The 16,261-nt window shown below is 44.3% G+C and overlaps 1 protein-coding gene across 1 annotated transcript in view; it reads left to right on the forward strand.

Moving 5' to 3' along the window:
- Window positions 1–2,373: 2,373 nt before the first annotated feature.
- PARD6G (par-6 family cell polarity regulator gamma) overlaps window positions 2,374–16,261 on the forward strand; it is a 66,330-nt gene continuing 52,442 nt past the window's right edge. Inside the window, exons 1-2 of the mRNA XM_032713366.1 lie at window positions 2,374–2,481; window positions 15,587–15,809. Coding sequence (XP_032569257.1) covers window positions 2,410–2,481; window positions 15,587–15,809 — 295 coding nt within the window. The 5' untranslated portion in view covers window positions 2,374–2,409. The remainder of the gene's footprint in view (window positions 2,482–15,586; window positions 15,810–16,261) is intronic.

The following is a 16,261-nucleotide window of genomic DNA, read 5'->3' on the forward strand; positions in this document are numbered from 1 at the left end:
CTGATTGGTGAAAAAAAAAAAGAGTGGCAGTGATCTACCACTTCTAAATTCTTGTAGGATAGAAGAAATAGAAACAACATTAGCTCCACTCCCGAAATACAGTAAGTTGTGTCCTCAATACACCTGTTAGCTTCAAAAGACAGGGTAGATTAGAAGAAGAGGATTGTGTATTCATGTGGTGGTGGAAATATGAACAGCATACGCAATGACTGCACTGACAGGGCAGGGAAAGTGGAAGTCCCCTTAGCCCTGCTGGTAAATAAACTGTGTCTTACTCTTCAAAAAACATATCTTTATTCTTTATGAATTCAGTATGGCTTACCAGCTTTCATTTCACCCAAATACATATATATATATATATGTTATTCATTTTCATTGAATTCTCATTCTGGTTACATGCAGCTTAGTAGGCATTATTAGTTTGAAGAGTCCATTAATATAAAAGAGATGGTAATGAAGCATATGTGCTCCCTGAAGCATAAAATAAAAGACAAACAAGTGCAATCTCTACTTCTCAAATGAGCATCACAAATACAAGAGGTACCAAATTTAAAATTAAGACTAAAATTGTTTGTTGATCGCCACCTGTTAAGAACTTACTTTTTTTCAGAAAAAAAATAAAAAAAAATTGAAACAAAAAATTAATTTAGATCTTTCTTCTCTGTGGTTGTGATTCTGAATTCAACCACATCACCACATGTGTGAAGTGTAAGTCCCGGGGCACTTTCGTGACCTAGAAGGTAAAGCAAACAGCAGGGTCTCTTTTCAAGGGTCAGCTGGAGGACAGGTGGGCTGGAATAAAGTCCCCCTGACGCTTCCAGTGGTATGAGCAGTACCAGCATTTCCCCCGTCAGAGGTGACATAACTAGACTGGTCCTTCAGCTACTGATTAACTTCATGCCAGTGAACCGGCCTTGTTGCACAATACGTTGAACCTCTAAACCCTCGAATCCAGCTGCTGGATTTCAAGAGCCGTCTTTACATCAAAACATCCCAAAAGCGATGTTCAGCCCTTGAGCGCCCCAGGGATGCTGTATCTCCACAGCTTGGCCTTGGCCATCACAGCAGGAAAGCAAAGCTGCTGCATTCCTCACACTAAGATGAAAAGAGGAAAATGTCAAGTTCACACAAGCGTTTCCTTTCTCAGCTATCTAGACTTTATTTTTCCAATTTAACTTACAGCAAGCCTTCCAAACCCGGTGCAAGCCCAGAACATGTGGCAAATGTTCATTTCAGGTCCATTTTCCAATAAGATGGAGCTAGTTTGTAGTTGGGGCATATGCTTTGATCCTCCCATTTGGAGTCACATGAGAAGTCAACTCAGTTCTTTTTTTTGCCCTTAAATTCACGAGTATTCCCCATCACTGCCATTGACATTTGCTCAGTGGGTCTAGAGAAGGCATGGGTGATTTGTCATGTCTTTTAGGACTTTATGCTCCTTGCTTAGGCAGGCAAACAATCCTAGGAGACGTTGAGCAGCAGAAAACTGGTTGCACAGGTCTGTTCCATGTCCTAAGTTTCTGATGTTTTGGGCAGGACTGTATAGGAAAAAGTACCACTTTCAAAGGCTCTCAGTGACTAAAAGAAGTTGACTGAAGAGAAAAGGTCTGTTAGAATTATAAAGGTCCTTGGCAGAAGATGGAAAGAAGTAAGTTCCTTCGAGATTTTCAAATTAGTAACCTACCTAATTAATAAGACCTGCTAGAAGAGGGAGGCAGTCTGACGGTTTATTTCAAGGACAGAGCAGTGGAAACTCTCCTCCCAAACCTGATGATCTGTGGTCTCAAATTAATGACTCGCAGCACTTTTCAGATCCCAACACTCTTCAATGAATAATGAGCGCTGTCTGGAAAGTTTGTGCGGGTCTCCTTTGTGCCACACAACGGGCACCTCCGAGCATTCGGCGAACCACGGTCCGGCGGCTGCCGCGGATGCGCTGTCTGCTTCCTGCACGGCCTCAGCAGCCAGACCTTTCGCCGCCCGGCAAAACAATTCCCGCATCAGCTCCCGCTGCGCGGCGGCTCCGCCGGGACCGCGCTCGGGGCCGCGCACACGCGCGGGGCGGGGTCGCGCGGGAGCTCCGCGGCGGCCGAGTGGGCGGGGCCCGTCCACGCGAGGTGGGCGTGGCCGTGGGCGCGTCCTGGCTGGCCGAGGCCCCGCCCGCCGCCGGCGCAGGCGGGCGCGCGCGCGGCAGTGTCGGGATCCGGAGCGCGCGAGCCCCGCGCGGATCCCTGCGGGCGCCGCCGCCGCCGGTCCCGTTGGAACAAAGTGCCCGGAGGAGCGGAGCGGAGCGCGGCGGGAGCGGGGCCGTCGGCTCGTGGGGACGGCCCGGGGGCGCGCGGCCCGCGAGCAGGCGGGAGGCAGGGAGGGAGGCGGCGGCGCGGGAAGGGAGGCAGCGGGGCCGGGAAGATGAACCGGAGTTTCAACAAATCTCAGACTCTGCGGTATCTGGAGTGCAGCGCAGTGGAAGTGAAGAGTAAGGTGAGCGGAGCGCGGCGCGGCCTCGGTCGGGAGCACCTCTGCCCGGCGGCGCTCCCAAAAATGAATGGAGCCCCCCCCCCCCGCCATCCCGTATCCCAGCTCCCCGTCCGGTGCGGCCGGAGCCGAGCCTCGGGCACAGCCCGCAGAGCGGTGACGGGCTGGCGGCAGCTCGCGGAGAGGCGGGATCGCCGCTCCCGGCGAGCCGCCCCTGCCTGGCGGGAGGCGGCGGCGCGACCCTTCCCCGCCCGCCCCCGGCGCGGCGCCCGCCGCTCCCGCTCCATCTTTTGTTCCGCCGCGGGGACTCCGGCGGTAACTTTTCGGGGCAGCTCGGGGAGCGCCGTTGGCCTCGCCTGACGGGCGGGCGGGGGCTCGGCCCGGGGGCGGTGGGGGGCGCGGAGGCGATGCCGCCCCCGCTCCAGCCCGGGGCGCTTCTGTTGCCGCTGCCTCGGTGCTCCTGCCGGTTCCCGGGGGCGAGACGGCTTCCCCAGCGCACTGGCGAGAGGAGCGGAGGAGCAGGAAGGAGATGGGCCGGGGGTCCGAGCCCGAGGAGCCAGACAGAGACCTGCGGGAAGCTTCGACCTCCTCCCAGCGGCGGCTGTGCCGGGTGTTACCTGGGGATGCTGGCACCGGCATCAGCTTGTGCGCGCTGGCGGTGTTAGGGAAGGAGTTGAGATCGGCAGGGCTGCCGTGTCCACAAACAGCCGTCTGCCGGAGCTCAGTGGCCTAAGATGATGGTTGGCTGTGCCTGAGGATGGTCTTGCCGAGCTCTCTTCAAGAGCCTCTAGTCGCTCTTGGTTGAACCAGCACGTCAAAATCTTGCCTGCCACCTCTGAGGGCAAAAATAAGTAGCATTTGAGCAACACTGAGAAATCTCCCTGGAAGCCTTGTTTTGTACACATACAACAGGCAAGGTGTAGGTAATGCATGAGCTGAAAAGAATACGGATAACTTTAGCCTGTTCTGGAGTCCCCAGTCATCTGCTGAGTTAGAGGTGATGAGTTTGGGAGTTAGTGCTCAGTGGTCCCCATTTTTGTCTGTTGCTGCTGGTAAAATTTGTTTTCAGATCAAAGGCCTTGAGCAACATACAGAGCTGAGGTGACTTCAGTGGGAGAAGTACCTTGTGTCCAGGGGAGCCTCCAATAATTTCTAAATGTGGCACCTGAAATGTACATTGAGGCCCTTATTTCCTAAGCTCCTGTTGCAACTTGGAAGGGCTCAACTGGCCTAGAAAGTTCCATCCTGCTTCCATTGCTGGAAAGTTTTGGTTCAGTTTGTACTGGTTTTAAGATGTAACCCACCCACAACATTCATTGTGGCTCCCAAATCCTGTTTTCTGTCTGCTGCGTTATACCCCATGCATTGTGTGAGCTTTACACTAAAACACAGGTAAGAATTTTTAAGGTCATCCTCTCTCATCTACTTTAATATTGCTATAGCTTGAGTTTGTTCTATTAACAATTAAAAAGCAACTGTATAATGAACAGCTCGTAGCTTCCTCTATAGCTGCAGGAATTCTGTAAGCAAATTCTTATGTGGCTCTATAGACACAGAGTGATATAGGGAGGTTGTAAGTATAGCAATGATTGCACATTTTTGGAGGGAAAGAAAATAAGTTTGTATGGGTGGGAGGGGTTTACTGGAGGTCTTCTGTAGCTCAGGGTTGTCACTGTTAATAACCCAGAAGTAACTGCAGAGGACTGTACTGCATTGGAAAAAAAACTGGAGGAAAAAAAATAGAGGCTAAAGTCAAAATATCCTGCTGAGGGCCTATGCCCAGTGATGATCCCTGAACCTGCACTGTGGGTCAGTGGAAGCTGTGCTGCTGAATTTCCTGGTGCTGGTGGGTTTCACTGTTAGCATGACTTGGGCACAGTAACAGCCAGGCTGTCGATGTAGCAGGCTGTTGCCAGTTGCTGGCAAACAGAGTTCGTATGGATGGTTTTCTTTTGTCTGTAAAGCTCATAGATTCCCTCTCACGGAGCTACTCTTCCATGGTTTGAAGTGAAAAGCTCTGGCAAATGATACTTGGCACGGTACTGTGTCAAGGCCTCATACGTCCTATTAAGTATCTTATAGGGTCGGTTATGATGCTGTCTGTCTTGTCCCTGTGGATCACTGTGTTGTCCTGCTGTGATCAAAGGGAAATACGGATTATTGAGGCTTTTTGTTTGCATGGACTATCTAAGGCTGGGGAAACAAAAAGATTCAGTAATGCTACTTTTGGTAGCCATATGTAGTCAGCTTTTAAACATTTAGTTGCCTGTGTTTTGTAAGTATGAGGCCTGTCCCAGCTTGCCTGAGAACTTGAAAGTTGAGTCTGAACTCCTGCTTTTGCAGCTATCGCCTGAGAGCACAAGCTGCCAGGTGAGCGAAGGTGGGTGCAGCTCAGCCTCTGCGCTGGGGCATGCTGCTGGCCCCAGATCAAGGGATTCTTGGTGGCTTTTCAAAGGCTGGGGAAGAGGCAGTCAGTGGGCACGTGGAATCCCTTTTAGCAAAGGAGCTGTGTGAGAGAGTGCTGCTTTTACACAGTGGTGTAAAATATCTTCTCTGAAGATCGAGTTCGATGGAAAGGAGCTCTGGAAAAAATGGTTGTGGGGAGTCGGATGGGTGATAGTCTGCAAATATTGCGTTTTTGATATCCCTGCCTCTGTTATGATAGCCACGTGGTTCCTTTCTTAAGGATAAACCACTATCCAGCTGGTGTGTCACATTAGTCACAATTCAAAAATGGCTCCTGTGAAAACTGAGGTTTTCCAGGTTTTCCTGGGTTTCTTTCCTTTTCTCCAAAATAAAGTTCTCTAAAGTTGGTTTGTGCCCTTGATTATTGGAAGGGGAGAACTTATCAGAGCTTAGTACCATACTGGGTAAGACACTTCTCTGTAAATCCCCAAGTATCCTTAAGTTGTAAGGTTCCTAATGTGTGCCAGAGGATTATCAAAAAGGGCAGAGCGGAGAGGAGGAAGGGAGCATCTTGGTGGCTGAACTTACTCCAGTTTTTCAACATTCTTCTTGTGTCAAAGGGCCCAAAACTCCAGGCAGTATTCTCTTGTCCAGTAGACTTGTGAGCTTTGTGGTTGATTGGATGGATTTCAGCTGGTCTGAGCCAGCCTGTACCTTCGCTGGACCTAGCCTGACCCAGCATCCCTGCTGGGAACGTGTCCCAGAAGCATGCTTCAGCTGCTGATGCTTGTGCCTGTGAATTTTTTAATGCCTTGTGACTATGATCATTGGCAGTGATATGTTCCCTGGCTACATGTCTTTTTAGAAGGATGTGCTTCGTGACACTGTGTCATGACTCTTGGTGTACAACAGGTTGTTTTTTCTTTGTGTGACTAAGGTGCTGCAAAAGCCTTTTGGATCACTGTGTTGCAGCAAATACTGAAGGGGAAAACAGCATCTGCACCTCTCTTTTCAGACATGGCAATGATGGAAATTGCTATAGTCTTCTGCTTTAAGAAGTCCTCTTCTGTCGGGCTCCCTGCTTTCTCCCTTCCTCTGCCTCCTCCTCTGAGAACTGCTTTTAAAATCAAAACACTTTAAAGCTTATTGCTAGATAGGAAAGTGGAAGGGTAAAGAGAAACCCACTTAGAAATTGGCACATGTCATAGGAAAATATTGAATTGTAATTACACCTCAGCCCTCCTCTCCCGTGTTTCACGACAGAATAAATTAGAAGCTCAGTTCTTATCTAGGTGTTGTCTCTGTAGATCAGGATTAATGTTTCAGCCCTTTAAGACAGGATCTGAAAACACATTATCTTACTGGCTTAAAGCAACTGTGTATTCTCATGTGTCTAGTACTCACTACCTCTTTTCCTCTGTTGGGTGACAAGTGAAGTATCTCTCCCCTCTGAAGAAAATGTCTCTAATCTCTGAAAAAGTTTTCCAGATGACCCTTTCTCTCCCTTTTTTTCCCTTTTACCAAGAGGTCCAGTGCCTGCAGTGTGTGGGGCTTTTTTTGTTTGTTTTGTTTGGGATCTCGTGGCCACAGGCAGGGTTCTTAACCTATTTTTCATTTTCTGTCTTTAGCTTTACAAAGAGGTTGCAGGCTTGTTTGCCTGTAAGTATAAGCCTACAGAAGAACAAATACTTGTAAAATAGGAATTCCTACATTAATGGTGAGACTTCTCTTTAATTATAACTCCATGCAGCCAATCTTCTTTTGTCTTGCTCTGAGTGAAAGGGGATTTAATTTTTTGTCCCCTTTTTTCAAACAGGGAAGGTAGCTATCAGCCCAGATATGTATTTCTTTTCGAGTTACTTAGATATTCTGGAATAGCAGAGATATAAGATTGCCTCGGGCCTTTGAATTGTTAGTGAAAGTGTGGTTTGGTTTTTTTTTTTGGTGGTTTTTTTTTGTACTTTGAAACTGACGGCTTTCTGTTTCTGGCTTAAAAGCAACAGAGCACTATTTTTCTGCTACTACTATTTAAATTCCTGCCAACTGTATATATACAAGTAAGAATTAATTTTCATGTTTTCAAATGTACTCATGGTTCCCCAAAAAATAGTCCTTTGGAAAAAACCCTTTGTTGTTGCTGAACCCTCTCAGACAGTGGAAGTTTTGGTAATGGCTGAGGATTATAAAAGCACAGCTACCTGGTTCATGTGCTGACTGTGACATTTCTGCCTTATTAATAGTGTCATGTTTTCTTGCATTACAAACTGATTTACAAATTAACAATAATGTGACTAACATCCTACTACTATAAACAAACCCATTAAGATAAACAGAACCAGTTAACTATAACCATATTTTTTTTACTCTCTTCTCCCATCCTGTTTTGACTTTGTTCCGGTAAATGTTGGTGTTCAGATGGATGTCGCAAATGGATTTTTAATAAATATTCAGTCATTTTTGATGTGTCCTGAATAGACGTGATACAGTTATGATTTTCAAACACAGACAGCATGTTTAGGATCAGCTGTGCTCCATGTTCTTACAAAGTCACTAGCAGCTAAAAGAATGTGCTTTAGTTTGAGGCAAGTGTAGAAGTCAGTGCTTCAGCAAGCCTGCCCAGCTGCTGGATAGACGTAACATCCAAACAGCTTGCGAGTGGTTTGTCCTGCTCACATGTTGTTGCCTCTTCTTAGAAGTGTACCTGTACCATTACATAAAGATTGCTGGTTTAAACCTTTTGCATCCTTTTTTTTTATTCCTCCTCCAAAAATTGCTGATACTGCATGTCTATGTGACTGTTCAGCTATTACAGTATATGTACACACACTGTGTATTTGAAAGGTATAAAGTAGAACATCAAGCAGTGTTATAACTGTAGCAACAGCAGTAAGAGCCAACTTACTTTTAACAGTCCCCTGTGAAGAGATTTTAAAGGTCTGGTTCTACACTCTCTGGTGTTAACTAAGTGAGAGAGGTCTACAAATAGTGTTTTCCAGCCTTTTGTACTTTGATTTCACGCTAACCCTGAAGCCTTACAGGCCTTCTGAAATTTTAAGAGAAGTTTTCCATGTGTAGCACTCTTCAAAATAGATCAAAAAGCAGCACTCCTTTTAAACCTACAAGATGTTAAAACAGACTTTAAGTCTGCTTTAAGTTTTTAGGCAGTACTTATTCTTCCAAGTTAAGGTCGTACATGTCATACCTAGAATAAAACTAAAATAAGTCCTGTGAAAAGCCCTGTAACCAGCTGATTTAACTTCTGGTTTTGAGCTTCAAAACATATTTGATAATATGCAAACCAAATGTGGCACAGACTCAGAAAACTGCAGTGCTTCCCCCTCTCAGATGAAGACAAGTGTGCTATGGTAAGAGCAACTTGAGACGGTCTGGATTGTTGCAAAACGTGTCAAGAGAAAGAGGCTGTAAACATTAATCCCTTAAGAAGTGTTGCCTCTGTTCCTTTCCCTCCCAGTTTGCTGGGCTTCTCACGGCAGGTATTGCACTTATTCTGATGTGCTAAATAGCACCTACTAAAATCCGGGTTTGTCTGTTATTACAGATCTTTGCTTTTCATAGTAGGATGACTTTCTGAAGTGGTCATTCCTAGTAAACTTAAGTCTGTCTTTAAGTGGTTAGGTGACATTATAGAAAGTGGCTGCAGCTTTACAAGGTACCGTGCAGCAGCTGAGCCACAACAGTGGGCCCTGTGCACACTTGCTGCCCTTCACAGAGAGAGGCCAAACCTTTCAGCTGGAAGGTGTTGCACAGACAAGTCATTTTGTGATAGTTCTGTTCAGGTGACAGCTGCAGTAAGCACCAGCACAGTGTAAGTATCTTCTCTGACCTGTACTCAGACACTATGTGAGAAGTTGTGTCTGTAGGAGATACAGTGAAGGCTAGAACCTGTGCTTTGAGCTGCCTGGTATCATAGAGCATGGTGTAGAGGAGGATATGTTCAGGTTGTATGTAGTCTCAGGTCTGTCTAGTTATGGAAAGATGGTTCCTCCAATAACATTCCCAAAGTTAGTATACTGTTACGGCCTTGGGTGCTAGCTGTGCTAACTATATGGTTATCAGTGTCCCTGTGATGCGTTGACCATAAGGGCTAGGGCTGCTGCCTTGTGTTTCAGTACCTCCCATACTCTCCTGTTCTTGATCTTTCCTCCAGCTTCTCACTCATTCGTAATAATTTTTAGTCTAGTAACTTGGGAATTTCTGATTGGCTTAAAACTTTGTCCAGCCTGTCTGTCTTATGTGAGTTGTCTTCTGAAATTTAGTCTCGCCACACTGAAACAGTCTTAAAGGACACTGAACAATAGACCTTTCAGCTTTGAAGAGCACCTCAGAAAATTAAATGCTGTTTACAGCCAAGTCAGAAAGGAATGTCTCCTGTGTGAGATTAAAATACCTGTGGAGGCTCTGTCTGACAGGCTCCAGAACTAGCCACCTCCAAGGAATTCTTCAGAGGTGCAATTAATGGTGCTTTCCTCTGTAGTCCCTTATCATTCCCTTTGTAAGAGACTGCGTGCACTCAATCTGAGCTTTTAGTAACCAAGAAAGATTTTCCAAGGATTGACTGCTTGCCCCTAACTACCTTTACACTGCAGGCCAGAAGTTAAAAGATGAAATGTACCTTTGGAGATGTTCCCTCCCTCTAAGTGAAGGCAAAATCTCCCAAGTAGTCCTGTTCCCATTGGAAATTCCTGCAGTTAATTCAAGCAGAAATGTCTGGGGTGGGGTGTGGTGCACCAGTCCCAGGGCCACCCAGCCTTGGGCCATCACTCCTGCTTCCGCCCTGCACAGCTGTTCCCAGTCCCCCTTCGGGTCTGGCCAGGGGTTTGTGTGCATGTGCATCAAATTACTTCTCTGCAGCTGTTGTTGGCATTGAGCTCACAGGGAAACCTCTGGCGGAAACTAAAAGGGGTCTTCAATAAGTTTGCAACCAGCCAGAGCCTTTACTGGTTACAGGTTTCTTGTATCCATGTAGATATCTCTTATTAAATGTTCAGAAAGTGTTTTGATTTTGCTAGAGACCTGCTGTTGGGCAGAGCTACCTTTCTGCAGAAAGTTAGGCTCATGGCTTTATATGCTATTGGCAGTGTTGACCAGACCTGATTCAGTGGTCCTTTGTCTCTTGGGGTGGCAAGGTGCCAAATCTTCCTTTTTCCCTTGTCCTGATGGTGACATGCCATGGATGTATTATGCATTCTGTGCTGTATTTGTGCTTAAGCTCTGTGGTGTGAAGGAGTGTGTGATGCTTGGTCTTCTCTTGAAAATGCAGGACCATCTTGGTCTACATCATTTGCAAACAGAGTTTGGTTTCTTCCCAGAGATGTAGGGGACTGGAATAAAAAAGGAAGAGATTTTCTTTTGGAAAGGTGAACTTTGTACTTATTATTTATTTTAAAGGCTTTGCTTTGCTGCTAATGACTGTTTCTTGAAGGAGAACAGCAGTGGGGGTTTAAATATCAAGAGGTGAGGCAGTGACAAAGGCTGGCAGTATGCTGCTTGCAGGCAGTACTGAGAGAGATGGTAGGGAGGAAGCAGTTATGTGGGCGATCTAATAGGAGAGGAGCTACTGGAGCAGGGGTGGCAAAGAAAGGAGTGATGGATTCCAGTGAACAGGCTGATAAAATTGCTTTCATGGATAGCTATTTTCACAGACTACCACATGGTAGTGAGGCAAGATAGTGTTTAGGAAAGCAAGGATAAAGTACAGAGCAGCAGTCCAGGTGTGCAGATGAGTAGCTGAATGGTGTCCATGGGTTTACGATATTGGGCAGAAAAGATCTGGGTAATTAACACATAAATATATGCAACTGCCTGAATGAAAGGTAGCACTGGAGTTAGAGATGCTGGGGAAGGCAGTGTAGTGGTCTAGTTCCCAATAATCATGAAATAAGGTAGGTGAGGCAGGGGAAAGGATCAGCTTGTCTTTAAGTTGCCCTTGAACTGGCAGCTGAGTGTCTATGAAGAGAATTTTTATGAAGTTGAATAGGAGCTGCATCTCAGTTGAACTGAGGGTGATGGGGATAGACAAAGAAGCTGACTTTCTCTTCCAAGTAGATGCAGAAGAAAGAAAAGTATTATCATGAACTGAGCCTTACAGACTGCTGGAGAGGGTTTAAGCAGTTACAAAGGTTGTTCTTCAAACAAAAAGCAGAGATGTGAAGCATTGTATCCAAGAAGCACAAAAAGAAGGGGAACGACTGGTTTTCTTTGGGAAGAGAAACTATTCTAAGATTTTTAAGATACTAAAGCCTGGCTGTATTTTTATGGGAAAGGAGGGAATAGAAGGAAGAAGGGTAGGAATATGGCATGGTATCAACCAGGAAAAAAGTTTGAGGGAGAAGGTAGTGAAATTACGTCTGTGATGTCGGTTCTGTGAAAGGCAAATAGAAGAGAGGGTGTCTTGCTCTTGTGACTGTCTCTTGGAAGAATTAGCAAGGTGTGAGAACGGAACAGCAGAACGTGAAATCCCACGCTTCTACCAGCTTGATCAGTGGGATGAAGCAGAGTTGCTTTGGGGCAAACAGTTGAAGAAAGAACTTGTTGCAGAGAACATCTCCGTGTTTGGTGGTGTCTTTCCATAGTGACAACCACTGTGAGACCCGGAGGAGACCAAGAGAGTGCTGAGTGAGCTGGGGGAGACATAACTGGGGGAGAAAAAGGGAATGGAGAAACAGACATAAATGTGACAGCAGAGCTCTGAAGTCCCAGGTAAAGTCAGCAAGCACAAAAACATTTACATTGTCTTCCCTCTTCTTTCTTGCCCTCTGCTTCTTCTTGCTGATAAAGCATCACTGATTAGGTCTTCCCAGTTTTGAAAGTCTCACAGGTAAGCAGAAATTACAGTCCATGCAAGGATGAAAGTGTTTGTTTTTCTTTCTATTCTTGACTTTTTACTCCATGAGAGGACTAGGTGGCTAACATAATTCATGTTTATTGCTAAATGTTGCTCTTTGATGTCTTCTTATTATAATACCCTGATTTCAAAGCTAGCAATAAACTGGAGGGATGGCACTTCATAAACATAGGGATTCATTTTTGGCCCTGTAAACTTCTTGAAACTTAAAATTTAAAAAAAAAAAATTGATCTCTTTTACTTCAAAATAACTCTTTCATTTTACAAAATAACAGTTCTCTAAGTAAATAAACCTCAAAATCTTGTTTCCTCATCTCCTCTGACCTCTTGTACCCCTTAGCAAGAAAAAAAAAAAAACCCACAACAAAAAAAGCAGTTGATTGCTTTTGGTCAGACTAAGTTTTGATCAGTTAGCTGTGACTTCCTTGTTTAAGACAACTTTTATCTGAACACTTTTCTTTTTTGCTAACTTGGCATCTGTTTTTATCAAGGTTTCTGCCTGATGTATTGTATTTTGTTGTGTGCTTTTTGTCATCAAACTGCAGACAGCATAGTGGTTGGCTGATACTTTGAGGATCTTGGGACAGAGGCTATTTTTGTGAAAGAAAACGTACAGTTCTTTCTAGCTTGTTTTTTTTCAGTCATGAGTAGCTCTGTCAGACTAAATTCTTTTAAGTTATCTGTGTCCCTGTTGTCCTCTGACGTCTGCAATACTAGATGCAGTATTTGTATTAGTTAAAAAGGTCTGAATAATTTACTTCATTCTGGAAAACTAATCTGCCTGTTAAAACTGTTATCATATCAGTGTAATACAGTACTGTGCTGGCAGAGACTTTGCTGGCAGACACTAGTCCCTGTGTATCTTTCTGTGAAGAGATACGCTAAAGATGAACTTTGTAGTTTAGAGAAGCAGATTAGTAATCTTGGCTATCTGTGCAAAGCCCTCAGATTTTGTAGTTTCTGTGATACATGGTGGATGTTACCTCAAAATCCTGGCTGAATACAATGCAGAGCACTCAGTCTCCAAGCTGTGTGGTACTGCAAAACCTATTATTACTGCGATACTTTCTATCAGCCTCATTAGTGATGATGAATGAGCTGAAGCATTTTTTCCCCCTCTTCTGAAGAGACCCACTGACAATGGTTGCTGCCTGTGTATATGCACAGAGGGAATTAATCAGCTAGACTATTACTACAGTAATACTAACTTCAAACAAAACCAAAATCATCCTCTTTGTCTATTGTCTTTTGAAAAAGAGACTGTTCCCTCCTCCTACCCCTCTCTACAGAATCACCTTCTAGCTCTCTTGCCTTAAAAGGCTATGTCATGCAAAAAGTACAAGTGAAATCTCTTGCATTTATTTACTATTGTCCTATTCCTAGGCAAATGAAATTGTCTTTTGGACTTTCCTAGGGCTCAACATGTGATCAAGTTAATTTGACTGTACAGCATTTGTGTCAGACCACAGTGCCCCAAGTCTGCAGTTGCATTCCCACAGTTGCATTCTCCACTGATCCAGTAGTGTCATGTCCAGCATGTCCACAGGGGTTAGGCTGGGAGGCCTGGCCCTTTTGCCACATGTCCTCTTCTCATGTGGCAACTTAAGCTGAGCTTTGGGTCATAGCAATGTGCAAGTAAGCATCCTTACTTCTTTCCTCTCTCCTTTTCCATGTCATGTTCCTGCTGAGTGTGCTGTGCCTTTGCAGGAGCTGGCCTCTGCCTAGGCTTATGTATTGGGCAGAGCAGGACCGATGGATTCCCCCAGCAGACCGTGCAAGGCAGGTGTCCGAGGGAGCTTTGTAGGATGGGTGTTGTACTGACTGGGGTGAGACTGCACAGCAGCCTCATCCTTGTGTGTGCTAATGGTCCTAAACAAGTTGTCCAGTAAACAAATGGTTCCTGGAATTGGCATCTGAATGTCCTGGCATTTGGGCTAAAGGAATCCCAAGGAATCCCAGGTTTGCTCAGGTGTGCAGAGTAGGAGATGCAGCTCTAAACAAAGCCTACGAAGACCTTGTTCCTGCCCCCTTAGTTTACCATGTAGATAAACTTGTCACTGGAAGATGGTTGTTTCTTGCTTGAATCTAGGAAAAAGAAAACTTAAATAAAAATACTTAAATTTTTTTCAGTTTGAAATGTGTCAATGGAAGTAAGTTGCCACTTGGATTTCTCTGGAGAGGAGCGGGGGGTGAAGGACAAAGGCAGACTGTTTTTCCCCCATTGGAACCAGCTGTGGTTTGTTTGCCTCTTGTGCCTTTGGATGGGCACTCTGAAATCCAAACTGGAACTAGCAGTTAATATTACAAACAAGCAGCATAATTTGACTAAACAAGCTTTCAGATGATCACAACTAGGCTTTGATGCTGAAGAGTGGGATTTTCATAACTGCGGAAGTAATTTGAGAACATGCTTGTGCCCAAAGCCATTAGGGTTGTCGTGGTTTTTTTTTTTTTTCTTTTTGCTTGAAGATGATTATAGTGATGATTCATACTTTTGTTAGTCTCAGCAAAAGATTGGCTTGCATGTATAGTTGATTTAACAGCTGAGCACCTCTAAGCAAGTCATTCTTCATTTTAATGAAGAATTTATCTAGAGAAGATTCTCCCTTTTTTTGTTTCTTTTTTTTCCTTCTTTTTCTTTGTGTCCTTGTTAGTTTTGTGTCTTTGGTTTCTAGCCCTTTTATTGACTGACTTTGCAAATGAGAACTTCCATGAGATCCTGGTCCAAGTCTTACTTGTACTTGGATGTGTGGCTGTGGTTTCATGTTTTCAGGAGTGAGTTAGGATGGTTTTAGAGGTTCAGTTGATGAACAGTAGTTTACTAATACTATACAATCTGAGTTATTAAATTAAGTGTACCAGAAAGATGATTTAAGCCATTTAGTTTAATTAGATGCCCATTTTCGTTCTCTTAATTTCTTTCATTAGAGAATCAAATTTTTCCTCTCCTGTTCTTAATAGCATACTTTGTTTCTAATATCAGAAATCAGGTAAATTGAAATCTTCTCCGCAACCACTTTGTGACTTGTTTTAAACAGCTTCATGGGTTTATAACATTTTCAATTGTCTTGTGCCAAATCACACAACCTCCCCTCCACACCCACCTTTTTTGTTTTTGACAGCCACTTCATGATCTGTAAAGCTTTAAAAATAAAAACTGGTGAAGTGATAGAAAAAATAAAACCATGAAAACTAACTTTCCTCCTCCTGTATGGACTACTAGGAGATTCAGGTGTCACGTAGAGTGAGTGTATTTTCTAATAACAAGTTGTGTGCTCACATACCATGCTTCTTTAAAGGTCTTCTCATTGCGATCACAGTGGTATTGATGGGAAACGTGCAAAGAATTTTTATAAGGTTGTCTGTATAACTGTGTAACTTCTTTTTGAAATCAGTAGAGTGAATACTTCTGCTTTGGGGAATCGTGGTTCTGTGGATGCCTGAGATGATGATAATGAATGATGGACCTTCAAAGTTAAATCCTACAAATGCAGTTATTCTCTAGAGGATTTAATGAAAACTTAATGTTTTAAAAATGTGATTTCTTCTAAGATGGAACACTTGAACATATCTATTGTCAAACAGAGTGGTGTCTTGGTAGTCATGTTTATGTTCTAATGTGAGGACCGTTTGTAGACTTGTAAGCAACAACATGTGGCTATATTCACCATGGAATATGTTGGAATATGTAGAGGTTGGACTTGATCTCAGAGATCTTTTCCAACCTAATTGATTCTGTGGTTTTCGGATTCTATGAAAAGAGCAAGGTGACGTATACCATGTTTGAATGCCAGGCTAGAGCACTGGCCTGTGTTGACACATCTTTGCTTTCTCTTGCAGTTTGGGGCAGAGTTCAGAAGGTTCTCTCTGGATCGCTACAAGCCAGGAAAGTTTGAAGACTTCTACAAACTAATTCTTCACATTCATCACATAGCCAACCTGGAAGTGATGATTGGATATGCTGATGTGCATGGAGACCTTCTCCCTATTAATAATGATGACAACTTCTTCAAGGCTGTTTCAAGTGCTCATCCACTCCTCAGGGTTTTTATACAAAGACAAGGTAAGATGCAATTTCATTTCAGTGCCTTGAAGTGTGCTGGGGTGAGGTGAAGAGTGGATTTGTGGCACCAATTTAAAGGCTGAAATGATGTAAGAGGGGCCTAGGAGCCATCTTGCATCTCCTCTCAGGCACTTCATTGCAACTTGCAGGAATGGCATGGCTTCAGGGCAAGTAGAGGGACTGCATTGCTACCTGTAAGGTGTTTAAAGGATAACATGCTGAGAATCACCATGGGCCTTGTATTTTCCAAGGGTAGTGTACCACTGGTACCGTATCATCACTTCAGTATGCCAAGTGCACTATTCCACTTTTTTGAGTGAGGAGAAAGGGGATTGTAGTACTACTACTTCACATTTAGAAATCTTATCTATCCATCTTGATAGTCAGTGTCATACGCAAATGATTCCTGCCTGTGTAGTATGGGAACCCACAGAGATGTGTAGTTATGAAAG

The sequence above is a fragment of the Chiroxiphia lanceolata genome, chromosome 1 (genome assembly GCF_009829145.1).
Source record: "Chiroxiphia lanceolata isolate bChiLan1 chromosome 1, bChiLan1.pri, whole genome shotgun sequence".
NCBI classification, from domain to species: Eukaryota; Metazoa; Chordata; class Aves; order Passeriformes; family Pipridae; genus Chiroxiphia; species Chiroxiphia lanceolata.